The sequence below is a fragment of the Bubalus bubalis genome, chromosome 16, assembly GCF_019923935.1.
Source record: "Bubalus bubalis isolate 160015118507 breed Murrah chromosome 16, NDDB_SH_1, whole genome shotgun sequence".
NCBI lineage: Eukaryota > Metazoa > Chordata > Mammalia > Artiodactyla > Bovidae > Bubalus > Bubalus bubalis.
The window spans coordinates 2,035,373-2,052,651 of NC_059172.1; the positions used below are offsets into that span (position 1 = coordinate 2,035,373).

A 17,279-nucleotide genomic window follows, 5' to 3' on the forward strand; every position below is an offset into this window, starting at 1 on the left:
GGGAGAGACAGAATTGGTTCTTCCCTACAACACTATGGTAGAAATTAGTCTGTTATAATAGCTCTTTCAGCCCAAACCACAAATTCTGAAGGTATTTGTTCTGGGGTTCCAAATAGGTAACAAGAGGCTGCTACTCCTCTCCCTCTGATTTTTGCCCTCTGCTTCATGGATAACAGCCTTAAACAGAACTGCAATGCTTCCTAGAAGTATCCAAGCCATGTGGCTCCCAAGGCGTGGACCCTTTTCCCATCAGCTGCCTCTCAAGCCCCTTCTGACATCCTCTTCCTGAGACGCACCCTCTTTCCTGGCTAGTGCACTGTCTCTCCTGCTGCAACAGACAATGCACATGATTTTGTCGGAGTTCTCCTGCGTTCACAGGGCCTTTGACTACAAGTTATCTGTAGAGTTAAGGGTTTAGCTCCAAGCCATCAGTTCCTACTGGCTTCTTCTTCATTTACTTTGACTTCCCAGAGCCTCTTCCTTTCAGCTCTGCTCCTCCTGATTTCTTCAGGATGGTCGTGGAAGGTCTGATTTGCAGAAATGAAACCAATATCAGTTCATTTCTATGGAAAACCATCTCTACGCTACAAAGACTTCACTCTATTTTTGGATCCTGCTGCCTTACCAGGTTGGGCAATGTGAGGACTGGCGAATGTCCCTGATTTTTTTGTGTGTGTGCTCCCGTCTCCTTTCCAGCTTCTTGTCCATCATTTGAAGAGAACGGCACATGCTTGATTTACCCTTGGATCTCCTTCTTGAGGTGGGAAGAGACTTAGCCAGACCATGAAGGCTGTGGTCACCTTGACCGTGGCTGCTGAACTCTCTGAGATCCACTTAGGAAATGTATGAGGGTCTTATTTGCCACCTGGCTCTGGCCTACTTTCCTAGACTCTTCTGTGGCTGCTCCTCACCACATCAGGCCACAGGACGTTTCTTCAGGGTAGTGTCTGCTTTTTCAACACCTCTGTTCCTTTTGCATTTTGCTCCTTGTTTGTAATTACCTAATTCCTCTCTTCTGAGTTCAGCTTCCAATCACCCTTTATCCAAGTCGAGCTGAAGGGCCTGTCACCCCTCCTGACTCCCTTTCTTGTTTTTTACTTTAAAAAATTTTTAATTTATTTTTTGGCTGCACGGGGCCTTCAAAGCTGCAGTGGGCTTTCTCTCGATTGGGCGAGCAGGGGCCGCTCTCTGGTTGCGGGCTCCTCATTGTGATGGCTTCTCTTGTTGTGAAGGACGAGCTCTAGGCATGCAGGCTTCCGTCGTTTGGGTATGTGGGCTCAGTAGTTGTAGGCTTAGTTGCCCCACAAAATGTGGGATCTTCCCAGAGCAGATCTTCCCAGAGCATTAGCAGATGGATTCTTAACCACTGGACCACTTAGGGAAATCCTCTTATTTCTTACTTTAGACAGAGTAACCACTCCCTTTTCTCTGCTCTCACAAGTGCTTATGCATATCTCCATGTCAGAATTTGCTACATCAGGCTAGAGTTTGTTTTTCCAGACTGTGTTCTCTTCTGGGACAGGAAGCTCTTCTTATCCTACCCATTATGCTTATCACTGTACCTGGCACATAATATGCCCTCAGTAGGTGGATGGTGAGAATGAGTTAAGGCACAAAATGCTTCTAATCACCTGTCCAATTATTCTAACTTTCAGAGGCATAGATAGATAGATTAATCCAATCAACATACATGTATTGAGTGTATAGATATATGCTGGATATGGGAAATATTTTCAGTTACATTGTACTAAGATATGTCTTGAAGAAAAGTCCAGACCAATGTGCAGGCACCCTTGTCTTGTTTCTGAGGATCTTAAGACTATAAAGCACCTAAGGATCTTAAGACTACTTAAGACTATCAGCGATCAATGCAAAGAAATAGAGGAAAACAAGAGAATGGGAAAGACTACAGATCTCCTCAAGAAAATTAGAGATATCAAGGGAACATTCCATGCAAAGACGGGATCAATAAAGAAGAGAAATCATATGGACCTAACAGAAGCAGAAGATATTAAGAAGAGGTGGCAAGAATACACAGAAGAACTGTACAAAAAAGATCTTCACGACTCAGATAATCATGAAGGTGTGATCACTCCCACTCACCTAGAGCTGGATATCCTAGAATGTGAAGTCAGGTGGGCCTTAGGAAGCATCACTATGAACAAAGCTAGTGGAGGTGATGGAATTTCAGTTGAGCTATTTCAAATTCTAAAAGATGATGCTGTGAAAGTGCTGCACTCAATATGCCAGCAAATTTGGAAAACTCAGCAGTGGCCACAGGACTGGAAAAGGTCAGTTTTCATTCCAATCCCAAAGAAAGGCAATGCCAAAGAATGCTCAAACTATTGCACAATTGCACTCATCTCACACGCTAATAAAGTAATGCTCAAAATTCTCCAAGCCAGGCTTCAACAATACGTGAACCGTGAACTTCCTGATGTTCAAGCTGGTTTTAGATAAGGCAGAGGAACCAGAGATCAAATTGCCAACATCCACTGGATCATGGAAAAAGCAAGAGAGTTCCAGAAAAACATCTATTTCTGCTTGATTGACTGTGCCAAAGCCTTTGACTGTGTGGATCACAATAAACTGTGGAAAATTCTGAAAGCGATGGGAATACCAGACCACTTGAACTGCCTCTTGAGAAATCTGTATGCAGGTCAGGAAGCAACAGTTAGAACTGGACATGGAACAACAGACTGGTTCCAAATAGGAAAAGGAGTACGTCAAGGCTGTATATTGTCACCCTGCTTATTTAACTTCTATGCAGAGTACATCATGAGAAATGCTGGGCTGGAAGAAACACAAGCTGAAATCAAGATTTCTGGGAGAAGTGGTATGCAGATGACACCACCCTTATGGCAGAAAGTGAAAAAGAACTCAAAAGCCTCTTGATGAAAGTGAAAGTAGAGAGTGAAAAAGTTGGCTTAAAGCTCAACATTCAGAAAACAAAGATCATGGCATCTGGTCCCACCACTTCATGGGAAATAGATGGGGAAACAGTGGAAACAGTGTCAGACTTTATTTTTCTGGGCTCCAAAATCACTACAGATGGTGATTGCAGCCATGAAATTAAAAGACACTTACTCCTTGGAAGGAAAGTTATGACCAACCTAGATAGCATATTCAAAAGCAGAGACATTACTTTGCCAACAAAGGTTCGTCTAGTCAAGGCTATGATTTTTCCAGTAGTCATGTATGGATGTGAGAGTTGGACTATAAAGAAAGCTGAGTGCAGAAGAATTGATGCTTTTGAACTGTGGTGTTGGAGAAGACTCTTGAGAGTCCCTTGGACTGCAAGGAGGTCCAACCAGTCCATCCTAAAGGAGATCAGTCCTGGGTGTTCATTGGAAGGACTGATGTTGAAGCTGAAACTCCAATACTTTGGCTACCTGATGCAGAGAGCTGACTCATTTGAAAAGACCCTGATGCTGGGAAAGATTGAGGGCAAGAGGAGAAGGGGACACAGAGGACGAGACGGTTGGATGGCATCACCAGCTCAACGGACATGGGTTTGGATGGACTCTGGGAGTGGGTGATGGACAGGGAGGCCTGGTGTGCTGCGGTTCATGGGGTCCCAAAGAGTCAGACACAACTGAGCAACTGAACTGAACTGAAGACTATTAAAAAATATAGAGTTCATGAAGGCTGATCTTATCTTTTATCTCAGGGTAATTCACAAGAAAGTTACATAAATATAAGATGCAGAGATGCAAGTCAAATCTGGGAGGTCAGAATACCCATCATTACAAAGTCTGCAAATAATAAATGCTGGAGAGGGTGTGGAGAAGAGGGAACCCTCCTGCACTGTTGGTGGGAAGGTAAATGTAGTTGGTGAAGCTCCTCTGGAAAACAGTATGGAGGTTCCTCATAAAACTACAGACAGAGATGCCATTTGACCCAACAGTCTCACTCCTGGGCATATACCCAGACAAAATTATAATTCAGAAAGATACATGCCCCCTATGCTTATAGCAGCACTATTTACATAGTTAAGACACAGACAACCTAAATGTCCACCGAGAGATGAGTGCATAATAATGATGCAGGAAATATGCACATAATGGAATATTGCTGCTGCTGCTGCTGAGTCACTTCAGTCGTGTCCGACTCTGTGCGACCCCATAGACGGCAGCCCACCAGGCTCCCCCATCCCTGGGATTCTCCAGGCAAGAACACTGGAGTGGGTTGCCATTTCCTTCTCCAATGCAGTGAAAGTGAAGTCGCTCAGTCGTGTCCAACTCTTAGCAACCCCATGGACTGCAGCCTACCAGGCTCCTCCGTCCACGGGATTTTCCAGGCAAGAGTACTGGAGTGGGGTGCCTCAGTCATAAAAAAGAATGAAATAGTGCCATTTGCAGCAACATGAATGGACCTAGAAATTGTCATATAAAGCAGAGTAAGGCAGGAAGAGAAAGAAAAATACAGTATGATATCACTTACCGGTGGAACCTAAAATACAATACAAGTGAACGTATCTATGAAATAGAAAGAATCATAGACATCGAGAACAGACTTTCGCTTGCTAGGAGGAGGAGAAGAGGGATGGATTGGGCGTTGGGGTTAGCAGAGGCAAACTACTTTATATAGAATGAATAAACAAGATCTTACTGTACAGCACATGGAAAGATAGTCAACATGCTGTGATAAACTACAAGGGAAAAGAATAGGAAAAGGCATATTTATGTATACATATATCAATCATTTTGCTGTACGGCCAAAATTAACACAACTCTGTAAATCAACTATACTCCAATAACCCTCCAGATAAATCTGTGGGGTGTGATAGTAATGAATTTCCTGAAAAGTATAGGATTCGGAAGCACCCTCCAGGGATGCCCACTCAAACCAACAGCCAAGCATTGGGCCTCATAATATAAGGTAGATTGAAAACAACTGAGACTGAGATTGTTCATGACACTGGACACACTCACTGTGAGCTGGCAGAGGAGAGCAACAGGCAATGCCTTCAGGGTGAAACTCAGAATCTTTGACCCAATTATTCCCAGAAGAGGAAATTCATCCAAGGAAAACAATTCAAAAAGGAAAAGAGCTCTCAGCAGATTTTGATAAAGCTACACAAACATGAGCAAAGACTGAATAAAATCCGAGGGTCCAGCAATGGGGAAGGAAATGTCAACTCTGATGCAGCTCCATGATATTGCATAACTCCTATACATATGGACACATAGCAAAGGAATAGAATAAAATGAAAAAGCATAGGGCATAAAATAAGGTACACCTGCAGAGTTCTTGGCGGTGAGTGAGTTAGGCTGGAGTGATAGGGGATTGAACTGATTAGTGTCTCCATAAGAGGAGAGAGACATACAGAGGGGAAGGGGCCACGTGGGGACACGGACACACAGGGAGAACAGAGAGAGCTCCTTGGAGTGACACAGAGACTGGAACGAGGCATCAGCCAACCCAGGAACACTGAGGACTGGTGGCAGCCAGGGGCTTGGAAGAGGCAAGGAAGGCTTCTCCCCCAAAGCTTTCAGAGGAAGCATCACCCTGCCCACACCTTGATTTTGGCCTGTTAGATTCCAGAACTGTGAGAAAATAAATGTGTTTGAATCTACCCAATTTTTGGTACTTGTGAGCCAAATTTTGTGGCCCTGGAGAGTCAAGTGTGGTGGGTAAGCGCATAGCCTCTAGAGCCAGACTGCTTCACCCAAAACTCATGGGGCTTTGGGGTTTGGACAAGTTTTGGGGCTTTGGACAATTGACCTACTCTCTCTCTGAGTCATAAAGAAGGCTGAGCGCTGAAGACGTGACGCTTCCGAACTGTGGTGCTGGAGAAAACTCTTGAGAGTCCCTTGGACTGCAAGGAGATCCAACCAGTCCATCCTAAGGGAGTTCAGTCCTTCATTGGAAGGACTGATGCTGAAGCTGAAACTCCAGTACTTTGGTCACCTGATGCAAAGAACTGACTCATTGGAAAAGACCGTGATGCTGGGAAAGGGTGAAGGCGGGAGGAGAAGGGGATGACAGAGGATGAGATGGTTGGATGGCATCACCGACTCAATGGACAAGAGTTTGAGCAAACTCCAAGAGACTGTGAAGGACAGGGAAACCTACTGTGCTGCAGTTCATGGGGTTGCAAAGAGTAGGACATGACTGAGCGACTGAACAACGGCATGTAAGCGACAGCACACCGTACTCGTCTTTCTCTGACTTATTTCACTGAGCACAAAACCCTCCAATTCCGTCTGCCTTTTTAAACGTTTATTATTATTATTATTATTATGTGGACCATTTTAAAACTCTTTGTTGAATTTGTTGCAATATTGCTTCTGCTTTATATTTTGGTTTTTTGGCCCAGAGGCACATGGGATCCTAGCTCCCCAACCAGGGATCCAAGCTGCACCCCCTGCATTGGAAGGAGAAATTCCAGACACTGAACCATCAGGGAAATCCCTCCATCCGTGTTGTAATCAGCAAGACCCCTCTGTTTATGGCTGAATATCACTGCACTCCTGCTGCACTCTTATTAAAGTCGTTGCCCTTATCCTACACCGTGAGCTCCTTGAGGTCAACAAGCTGTCCTATTCTTCTGGGTCTTCCTTCGCTTCCTGCGGAGCCACACCACCAGCAACTAACACACCGAGCAGAAATATGCAAGGAGAACGTGCTTAGCAACAAAGGAGCAGGTGGTGGAGAGGAAGGAAGCTCATCCTCCAAAGCTCCCGAGTCTGTGGAATGAGGTCCGTGTAGTGTTTCAGGAAACAGTTGGTTCAGATGCTAACATTTTTAAAAATAGGTCATTTTGATGCAGAATTTCATTCACAGTTCTCTTGAAATCTCAGGTCTGGCCAAAGCAGACCTTCTGCCCATGAGGCAATAATCAGCCAGAGCTGAGTAAGCTGCTGTCCCTCTGGTGGGTCACGTGTTGTCCTGAACACCATGGAGTGGAGGTGAGCCCACCACACTCACACCACTGCTTAGTAATTCATCCCCTGTCTGCCACCAGGAGAAATGTGAGTTTCCTCCACTCACGCCCTGGAGGAAAGTCTGACGTGAGTCCAATAGAGCTTTCTAAATGTATTTGCCTCCCCCACCTTTTTAAATTTTCTGTCCCTGTTAATTTTTCTCCTGGTAAAGATATTTTTGCAACACATTATACATTCCTTTTTGACTATTTGCTCACTAGACAAGGTCAATTTGCCCTTTCACTTGCTCTTCTTTTTGAAATATCAACCTTAAACATAGCAAAGGGCAAGTTTATGTTTTAAAAAAAGAAAAAGTGCGCAAGAGAGTTTATTCCAGAATAGCAGAGGAACTGAGGCCTCCCATGTGGCTCAGTAATAAAGAATCCACCTGCCAATGCAGAAGATGCAAGAGACGAGGGTTCAATCCCTGGGTCGGGAAGATCCCCTGATGAAAGAAATGGCAACACACGCCCAGTATTCTCTCCTGGGAAATTCCATGGACAGAGGAGCCTGGGAGGTTACAGTCCATGGGGTCACAATGACTTAGCAACTGATTGCGCATACAGCGAGGAATTTCAGGAGAAGCAAACTGGTTAAAACAGAGACAACCCAGAGGATAAAAGGAGAGCATTCTTTAATTGAAGAAAGGAGAAAGTTAGGAGGGGTTGCTCTGAATAGAAATTCACTGGAGAAAAGGAGAGTTGGAAGTGGTGGAGGCCCTAACTGGCTGCTGCTGCTGGTAAGTCGCTTCAGTCGTGTCCGACTCTGTGTGACCCCATAGATGGCAGCCCACCAGGCTCCGCTGTCCCTGGGATTCTCCAGGCAAGAACACTGGAGTGGGTTGTCATTTCCTTCTCCAAAGCATGAAAGTGAAAAGTGAAAGTGAAGTCGCTCAGTCATGTCCGACTCTTTGCGACCCCATGGACTGCAGCCCACCAGGCTCCTCCATCCACGGGATTTTCCAGGCAAGAGTGCTAGAGGGGGTCGCCAGTGCCTTCTCCGTAACTGGCTGCAGACCAGGGCAGCCTGCTGTTGCTGGGTGAGAGAGGAAATCCTCCTTGTCCCTGCTGATCCACGCAAGCTGCAGTGACGAGCATGGGCCTGAATGCCCTCCCTTCACAGCTTCCCAACTCCAGCTTTGAACAAGCATTCTTTAATTCATCTTCACACTCATGATGTGTTAGGGGAACTACACTGACCGCACAATGCCTGCATTTCTGATCTGGAGCAATTAGCCCAGCTCAGATCTACTGAGGACTTCCCTAGTGACTCAGACGGTAAAGAATCTGTCTGCACTGTGAGAGACTCGGGTTCGATCCCTGGGTGGGGAAGATCCCTTGGAGAAGAGAATGGCTACCCACTCCATTATTCTTGCCTGGAGAATTCCAAGGACAGAGGAGCCTGGCAGGCTACAGTCCATGCATGGGGTCACAAAGAGTCAGACATGACTGAACGTGCCCGCACTGAAGAAAGACCTACTGAGTTTGTGGTTCAGAGGTCAATGCACAGCTTTCCAAGAGAACAGATTGCAAAACCAGGTCTTACAGGAAAACATTTTTTATTTGTCCTGAATCAGGGTCAGACAAGGCCCAGCTCACCGGAGTCTGCAGACTCTATGTGCATCAACGAAATGCCTTTCACTTGGAAAATACCTACGAAGGCTGGAAAGCTGCATACACATGCCTCACGCAGTTTGGGCCAAGTATGGCCCAAAACACACTTGGCCAAAAGCAAGGAGCTTTCATGTGTGGTGACCTGAGATTCTCAGGAGAAGTGGAGCGAGGGAGGCGTGCATAGAATCTCTGCAGAGGCTGTGATGCTGTGAATCGTTGCACAGGCCAGACTCGTGGTGCTGCAATCGTATGAGAACGACAGGCAGTTTATCCTCAGTCCCTCATCTCTCTCCTCCTCGTCCCTTCAGGCTTCTCTCAAGGATCTCAGGGTCTTTATGCCACCCATTCTGCTAAGCATGTGCAAAGTCACAAATTCCTCCCAGAACATTCCCTCAGAATAGCTTATCTGGGGATAATGAAAGGAAAGTTGATATAAAAAATAATAATAAAGTTCTATCCTTTCAAATGCATGAGTGTTGACTTTCCCAGTGGTCCAGTGCCTAAGACTCCAGGACCCCAAAGCAGGGGGCTCAGGTTCAATGCCTGGTTGGAGAACGAGACCCCACACGACACAGCTGATAGATTCCACATCCTGCAGCTAAGGACCCTGCAGGCTGCAGCGAAGAACAACAGGACCAAGTGAGCCAATGAAACAAACGTGGGCATCGCTCGTGAAGTAAGGGCAATGAAATGCCCGACCGAAGGGGAAACTTCAAGAGGAAAAAGCTGTCCCTCACCAGTGGGATCCCCTTTATGGATCTGGAGACCTGCTCAATGGTCCCAGGGAAGGAAATGATGATGCAGGGTGATTCTGAGTCTCCCTTCTCCCAGCTCTTCTCATTTCCCTAATGTTTCTTGGTCCTTTATAAAGCTTCAGCCAAAATGCTTGCTTTAGATGGTATCCAGATGCTGAGGACACGGGAGAAATCCATGCGTGAAAACAAACAAAAAAAGTCCTGAGTTTATGAAGGTGGAGATGCGACCTTCTGTGGGGAAGTGCGAGACTCAACCTCTAACACAGTCCATGGGGGCCACCACACCCTGAGTTATGTCCATTCACCTTCCCCTCATAATATCCCTGGAAGGATATACCAATATTCAGTGGTTATGAACAAAGGAGCAGAGGCCTAGAAAGGATGAGCAAAGACCTGTAAATAGTAGAGCTGAGGCTTGCCTGATTCCTGTTTATCTGACTCTGCAACATTTCCCCCTGTTTCAGATGAGATTTCAAGTCAGCAGTGATTTTTACAGGTTCTTAAGTCAAACCCGTGTGCACACGTATGTCCAGCATTAGCTTTGGTTATTGTCTCAGATATTAGGGACGATATACTGATAGGGTAGGGCTTCCCAGGCAAGCGCTAGTGGTGAAGAACCCACCTGCCAATGAAGGAGACATGAGAGAAGCTGGTTGATCCCTGGGTCGGGAAGATCCCCTGGAGGAGCGCATGGCAACCCATTCCAGTGTCCTTGTCTGGAGAATCCCATGGACAGAGGAGCCTGGCAGGCTATAGTCCATAGGATCGCAAAGAGTCGGACATGATTGAAGCGACTTAGCTCACAGTACATACTGACGTGGTATTTATGTAAATAATGTGCCAAATCATATACCAGCATTTTCCAAACAACGTCTGTATGGACATCAGCTATGATCAATATTCTTTGGACTAAGGGGGTCGTGGGAGGAGACTTTAGAATCATTGGTGCTCAGTTGCTCCTCATTCAATGCCTGCTAATAGCCAGACTCGGTGCCAGGCACTAAGGAGGTAGCATTTTATTTTACATAAATAGCCATAAAAAAAATAATTCTAAAACTAGATCTGAGACCACAAAAAGTTACTTCCTCTCTCCAGAGATCTGTTTCTGTATATTATGAAATATGTGGGTCAGATGATTTGCATGCTTTTTCCAGGACTAGCATTCAATAATTCTGTCTTTTAAGGACTGATTCTGCCACTTATTAATTATGGGAGTTAGGCCAAATAGCTCTTCATCTTCATCATCTAGTGTCTTCATCTCAAAGATGGTAAAGCTATCATGCTCTTCCTGCTCAGAACTCAAGACTTTTGGTAGGGATCAGCAGGAATGGCCTTTGAAAACTGCCCCACGGCCAAAGAAAACATCTTGCTTCTCCAACCCAAGTGTCCAACAACAAATGAATGGCTAAAGGAGATGCAGCATTTCTCAGTCATAAAAAGTTTGGAATATTTATCAGCCGTAAAGAAAGTATGAGACAACATCACTTGCAGCAACACGGGCAGACCTAGAGATTATTATACTAAATGAAGTAAGTCAGACAGAGACAGGCAAATACCACGTGCCAGCTCTTACATGTTGAATTTATATAAGGTATGTCTAAGCTTTCATCCCTGGATATCCCTGTGCTGCCGTGGTGAGTGCATTTTGGCACTTTGGTGGGAAGAAGAGAAAGTTGAGCACTGAAGAATTGATGCTTTTGAACTGTGGTGTTGGAGAAGACTCTTGAGAGTCCCTTGGACTGCAGGGAGATCCAACCAGTCCACCCTAAAGGACATCAGTCCTGAATATTCATTGGAAGGACTGATGCTGAAGCTGAAACTCCGATACTTTGGCCACCTGATGCGAAGAGCTGACTCATTGGAAAAGACTGATGCTGGGAAAGATTGAAGGCGGGAGGAGAAGGGGACGACAGAGGATGAGATGGTTGGATGGCATCAACAACTCAATGGACATGAGTCTGAGCAAGCTCTGGGAGTTGGTGATGGACAGGGAGGCCTGGCGTGCTGCGGTCCATGGGGTCACAAAGAGTCAGATAGAATTGGGCGGCTGAACCAAACTGAACTGAGAGGAGCCTGAGATTTATGAAGGACAGGATCCAGACTTTCCCAGCTTCTATATGTTGGGATCTGATGGGAATCCTGAGCTATCACCCAACATGGTAAATATCCCACCCTCTCCTTCCCTACCTTTCCTCCCCACCCCCTCCCCGTGTTTAAAAGTCGAGTGACAATGAAGTAAATGGCCCAGGGGATTCCATTCTGAAAGCCCGGAATGCTCCTCCATGTCATGGGCACCACAGACCAGCAGAGGGCAGTGCAGACAGCAAAACAGTTGGCAGGCTGTTTGGTGAGCCCGCGACTTTCCCATTTTCCAACTCGGAACAGAAGCCACAGTGCTCGCCCTCACATCCTGCAAAGCCTTTTTTTATTTCAGTCATGTGAGTGGAGACAGAGTGTGGAAAACCTTACATCCACTCTGAACTGCTTGGCAGCCGAGGTGACCGTCACTTGTGGTATTGTTCCCATTGGCAAATACTTAAAAAAAAAAAGTTTATGTATTTTATAGCTTGCTTTTCACTGTGAAAATTTGTTCATTTGTTCATTCCATACAGTGAACATTTGTTCATTCCTTAGGAACAGAACATAGCAAGAGCGAAAGGAAGTCCCTCCGCAGATTAGGTAAGGATTTATGTCTAGATCACTGCATCTGGTCACATCACTTCACGGCAAATAGATGGGGAAACAGTGATAGGCTATTTTGGGGGCTCCAAAAATATTGATGGTGACTGCAGATGGTGACTGCAGCCATGAAATTAAAAGACGCTTACTCCTTGGAAGGAAAGTTATGACCAACCTAGACAGCATATTCAAAAGCAAAGACATTACTTTGCCAACAAAGGTCCGTCTAGTCAAGGCTATGGTTTTTCCAGTGGTAATGTATGGATGTGAGAGTTGGACTGTGAAGAATGCTGAGCGCTGAAGAATTGATGCTTTTGAACTGTGGTGTTGGAGAAGACTCTTGAGACTCCCTTAGACTGCAAGGAGATCCAACCAGTCCATCCTAAAGGAGATCAGTCCTGGGTGTTCATTGGAAGGACTGATGTCGAAGCTGAAATTCCAATACTTTGGCCACCTGATGCGGAGAGCTGACTCATTGGAAAAAACCCTGATGCTGGGAGGGATTGAGGATGGTGGGGAGAAGGGGACGACAGAGGATGAGATGGCTGGATGGCATCACCGAGTCAATGAACATGAGTTTGGGTAAACTCTGGGAGTTGGTGATGGACAGGGAGGCCTGGCATGCTGCGATTCATGGGGTCGCAAAGAGTCGGACACGACTGAGCGACTGAACTGAACTATGTGTTGCCCACAGTCTCTCTCTGACTCTTTTTGGTTCCTCTGTTGTTGTGTTTTTTTTAATATTTGTTTACTTGCCAGCACTGGATCTTCATTGCACCATGAGAGGTCTTACTTGCCTCATGTGGGATTCAGTTCCTTGGACCAAGGATTGAACCCAGGACCTCTTCATTGGGAGGGTGGAGTTTTAGCCACTGGACCACCAAGGAAGTCCCCACCTTGGCAAGTAATTAATCACAGGCTCTTTAACTATGTGAGTTACTGGGAAATGTAATATCTCCCCATTCTTCTAGTAAAAAATAAAAAAAAAGAGAAAATGATTTTTGCCACAATTAAAAGAGAGAAAATCATATGCACATAGATCACTGTCTCTGTCATAACCTATCATTTTGTTGGTTACCAAACCATTTTATTTTTCTTCTGACTCATAGAACACACCGTCTTCTTCCCAGAAGAAATAAATGAAAGTTCCTTCCAACCAATACTTACTGATCACAGTCGAAGCATCCCATGGATACACAGCAATCTATCTGGCTCAGAGGCTCCGGGGTCCAGGTTCCACCTGCAGGCATGTTTTTTATCTCATCTTGGTTTAAGTACAGCTTGCACACCATCTTGTTCCCAAGATGTTATTTGTTCAAGGAAATCAATGTACTCTGCTTATGCTATTTTTTATATGTATCCACAGTGCTTAGAGGGTTCTTAAATTACATTAAGCAAATATTTCTTTTAATTAAATGTTTTTCATTAGAGAAGATTTATTGAACATCAGCTATATGAGAAACACTGGCTAGGAACTCTAGAAACACAAGTAAGCAAGTTTAGTGTCTTCCATATTTACTTATATGTTGTTGTATAGTCGCTAAGTCGTGTCCAACTCTTTGTGACCCAAGGACTGTAGCCCACCAGGCTCTTCTATCCATGCGATTTCTCAGGCAAGAATCCTGCCGTGGGTTGCCACGTCCTTCTCCAAGGGATCTCCAAGGGATCTTCCTGACCCAGGCATCAAACCTGCATCTCCTGCGTTGGCAAGCAGAGTCTTTAGTAGTGAGCCGCTGGGGATGCTCATTTACCTTTATGTCCATTAATTACATGGCAGTCCCAGGTCTGTGTTGTTTGCTTTTTAATTCTTTTTGGTTACACCATGCCTCTTGCAGAATCTTAGTTCCCCAAGCAGGGATTGAACCATGCCGCAGCCATGAAAGCAGCAAATCCTCACCCCTGGGCCTTCAGGGAACTGCTCCCCAACCCTCAGGTCCTCATCTGACATCCCTGCTTTCCCTGGAGAAATTTCCGAGGGCACACAATTCCTCAGGCGCCATCCACAGAGCACATCCATCTACTTCAGGTTTGGCAGACGTTCTGTGTAAGTAGGTGTCCTGGTCCACATGGGAATACATGGGAAAGCTCAGCTTATTCAGAGCCTGGATCTGATACAGTAGAAGGTATGGGAGAGGAGAAGATCCAGGGTAAAGTCCTGGGTACCCAGGCATTCACAGCTCTCAGGCTGGTCACTCAGAGTCTAGGTCTCAGGATTCCCATCAAATCCCAGCAGACAGCAGCTGTGGAAGGTCTGGATCCTGTACATCTTGGATCTCAGGCTCCTCCCATCCCCACCAAAATGCCAAAATTCACTCAGCAAGGCAGCCCCAGTGACATCCAGGGATGAAAATTTAGACGTCTCTTATACAAATTCTCATATAAATTCTGTGTATAAGAGATAACATATGATATTGTCTTTGACTTTTTTCCCCCCTGAGATTTCTCCAATGTTCTCAGCATCTGGATACCATCTAAGGCAAGCCTTTTGGCTGAAGCTTTATTCTAGATAAAGGGTCAAGAAACCTTAGGGAAATGAGAAGAGCTGGAAGAAGGGAGACTCAGGATCACCCTGTGTAATGGTCCAGGCCCCCAGCAACACCATTTCCTTCTCTGGGACCATTAAGTGGGGCTCCAGATCCATAAAGGGGATTCCACTGGCGAGGGCAGCTTTTTCGTCTTGACGTTTTCCGCCTCTGCTGATCATTTCACTGCCCTTATCTTCACTCATGCATTTTTTTTCTTCATTCAGTCAGTCAGCCATGCACTTGGTTGTGCAGTTCTTCACAGCAGCGTGCAGGGTTTTTAGTGGCAGCCTGCGGGATCTTCCAGTTGTGGCAGGGGGATCTCGTTCTCTGACCAGGGATCGAACCTGGGCCCCTGAATTGGGAGCACATAGTCTTAGTTAGGTACAGGACCACCAGGGAAGCCCATTCTCATGCATAGAATAGACAGGATAGAATCTTCTTTTTACCATATTCCTTTCATTATCCCCAGACAAGCTATTCTGAGGGAATATGAGGTTTCCGGGAGGAATTTGTAACTTTGCACATGCTTAGCAGAATGGGCAGCATAAAGACCCTGAGATCCTTGAGAGAAGCCTGAAGAGACGAGGAGGAGAGAGGTGAGGGACTGAGGATAAACTGCCCGCGGTTCTCATACGATTGCAGCACCACGAGTCTGGCCTGTGCAACGATTCACAGCATCACAGCCTCTGCAGAGATTCTATGCACGCCTCCCTCGCTCCGCTTCTCCTGAGAATCTCAGGTCACCACACATGAAGGCTCCAAGCATGATTTGGGTGAACTGCACAAGTCATGTGCGTCCAGCTTTCCAGCCTTTGTAGGTATTTTCCGAGTGAAAGGCATTTCGCTGGTGCAGGTTGAATCTGCAGAATCTGGTGAGCTGGGCCTTGTCTGACCCTGATTCAGAACAGATAAAAACTGCTTTCCTGCAAGACCTGAGTTTGCCACCTGTTCTCTTGGAAAACTGCATTAACCATGGAACCACAAACTCAGTAGGTCTGAGCTTGGCTAATTGCTCCAGATACGAAATGCAGTCATTATGCGGTCAGGGTAGGTCCCCTGACACCTCACGAGTGTGAAGATGAATTAAAGAATGCTTACTCAGAGCTGGAGTTGGAAGCCATGAAGGGAGGGTGTTCAGGCCCCTGCTCGTCACTGCAGCTTGTGTGGATCAGCAGAGACAAGGAGGATTTCCTCTCTCACCCAGCAACAGCAGGCTGCCCTGCTCTGCAGCCAGTTAGGGCCTCCACCGCTTCCAACTCTCCTTTTCTCCAATGAATTTCTGTTCAGAGCAACCCCTCCTAACTTTCTCCTTTCTTCTATAAAAGAATGTTCTCCTTTCATTCTCTGGACTTGCCTATTTGTTAACCACAGTTTGCTTGTCTTGAAATGTGATTCCACTGCAATACCTGAATAAACCGGGTCTTTTTTTTTGGGGGGGGGTACTTACATAAAATCACCCTTGGCTCTGTTTAAGCAGGATATTCCCCAAAGGAAAACAAGTCGAAGGACAAGTTGACCTCGTCTAGTGAGGCAGCTCAGGGGATAGGAGCTTGCCTGCCAGTGCAGGAGCCGCAGGGTGGGTCCCTGGGTCGGGAAGATCCCCTGGAAAAGGAAATGGGTGCCCACTCCCATATTCTTGCCTGGGAAACCCCATGGACAAAGGAGCCTGGTGGGCTACGGTCCATGCGGTCACAAAGGATCAGACATGACTGAGTGATTAGACAACAGCAGCAAGGTGAGCAAATCGGTAGCAGAGCTGAGCCACAGGGAAGCCCAAGAACACTGGAGCAGGCAGCCATGCCCTGCTCCAGCGGGCCTTCCCCACCCAGGGATCGAACCCAGGTCTCCTGCACTGCAGGCGGATTCTTTACCAACTGGGTTATCAGGGAAGCCCTAAATAAGCATTCAGTTTCATCAAAGGCTTTTCCTTCGTTTATTAAGTATGATCATGTTATCTCCTTTAATCAGTTCATGTTGTGGGTTATTGATATGTATTTGTTTCTTCTACTGAAGTTTGTGTGTGTGTCTTCTGTTCTTAAGAGTTACTTCAACTCTTTTGGTTTGTCTTTGCTTAGTCCATGGGATCACAAAGAGTCGGACACAACTGAGCGACTTTCGCTTTCCAATGCAGGATACATTGCAAAAACAGAAAAAACCTGGCAGAGGCAGAACATTTCTTTAAGAAGGTAAATTTAGAAAGCTTCGCTGGACTCAGGTCAGACTTCCCTCCAGGGCATAAGTGGAGGAAATACATTCCTCCTGGTGGCAGACAAGGGATGAATTACTAAGCAGTGGTGTGAGTGTGGTGGGCTCACCTCCACTCCTGGGCATTCAGGACAACACGTGACCCACCAGAGGGACAGCAGCTTACTCAGCTCTGGCTGATTATTGCCTCATGGGCAGAAGGTCTGCTTTGGCCAGATCTGAGATTTCAAGAGAACTGTGAATGAAATTCTGCATCAAAATGACCTATTTTTAAAAATGTTAGCATCTGAACCAACTGTTTCCTGAAACACTACACGGACCTCATTCCACAGACTCGGGAGCTTTGGAGGATGAGCTTCCTTCCTCTCCACCACCTGCTCCTTTGTTGCTAAGCACGTTCTCCTTGCATATTTCTGCTCGGTGTGTTAGTTGCTGGTGGTGTGGCTCCGCAGGAAGCGAAGGAAGACCCAGAAGAATAGGACAGCTTGTTGACCTCAAGGAGCTCACGGTGTAGGATAAGGGCAACGACTTTAATAAGAGTGCAGCAGGAGTGCAGTGATATTCAGCCATAAA

At 46.0% G+C, this 17,279-nt stretch overlaps 1 protein-coding gene across 2 annotated transcripts in view; it reads left to right on the forward strand.

Moving 5' to 3' along the window:
* Nucleotides 1-17,279, forward strand: part of LOC102402141 (glycine N-acyltransferase) — a 63,541-nt gene that overhangs the window by 43,387 nt on the left and 2,875 nt on the right. The window contains exon 6 of one of the 2 annotated variants that reach the window (XM_044929079.2): nt 11,932-11,959. The exons of the other annotated variant lie outside the window; for it this stretch is intronic. Within the exon in view, the coding sequence (XP_044785014.2) occupies nt 11,932-11,944 (13 nt within the window). The 3' untranslated portion in view covers nt 11,945-11,959. Of the gene's footprint in view, nt 1-11,931; nt 11,960-17,279 lie in introns of those variants that run through there. 2 annotated transcript variants of the gene reach the window in all.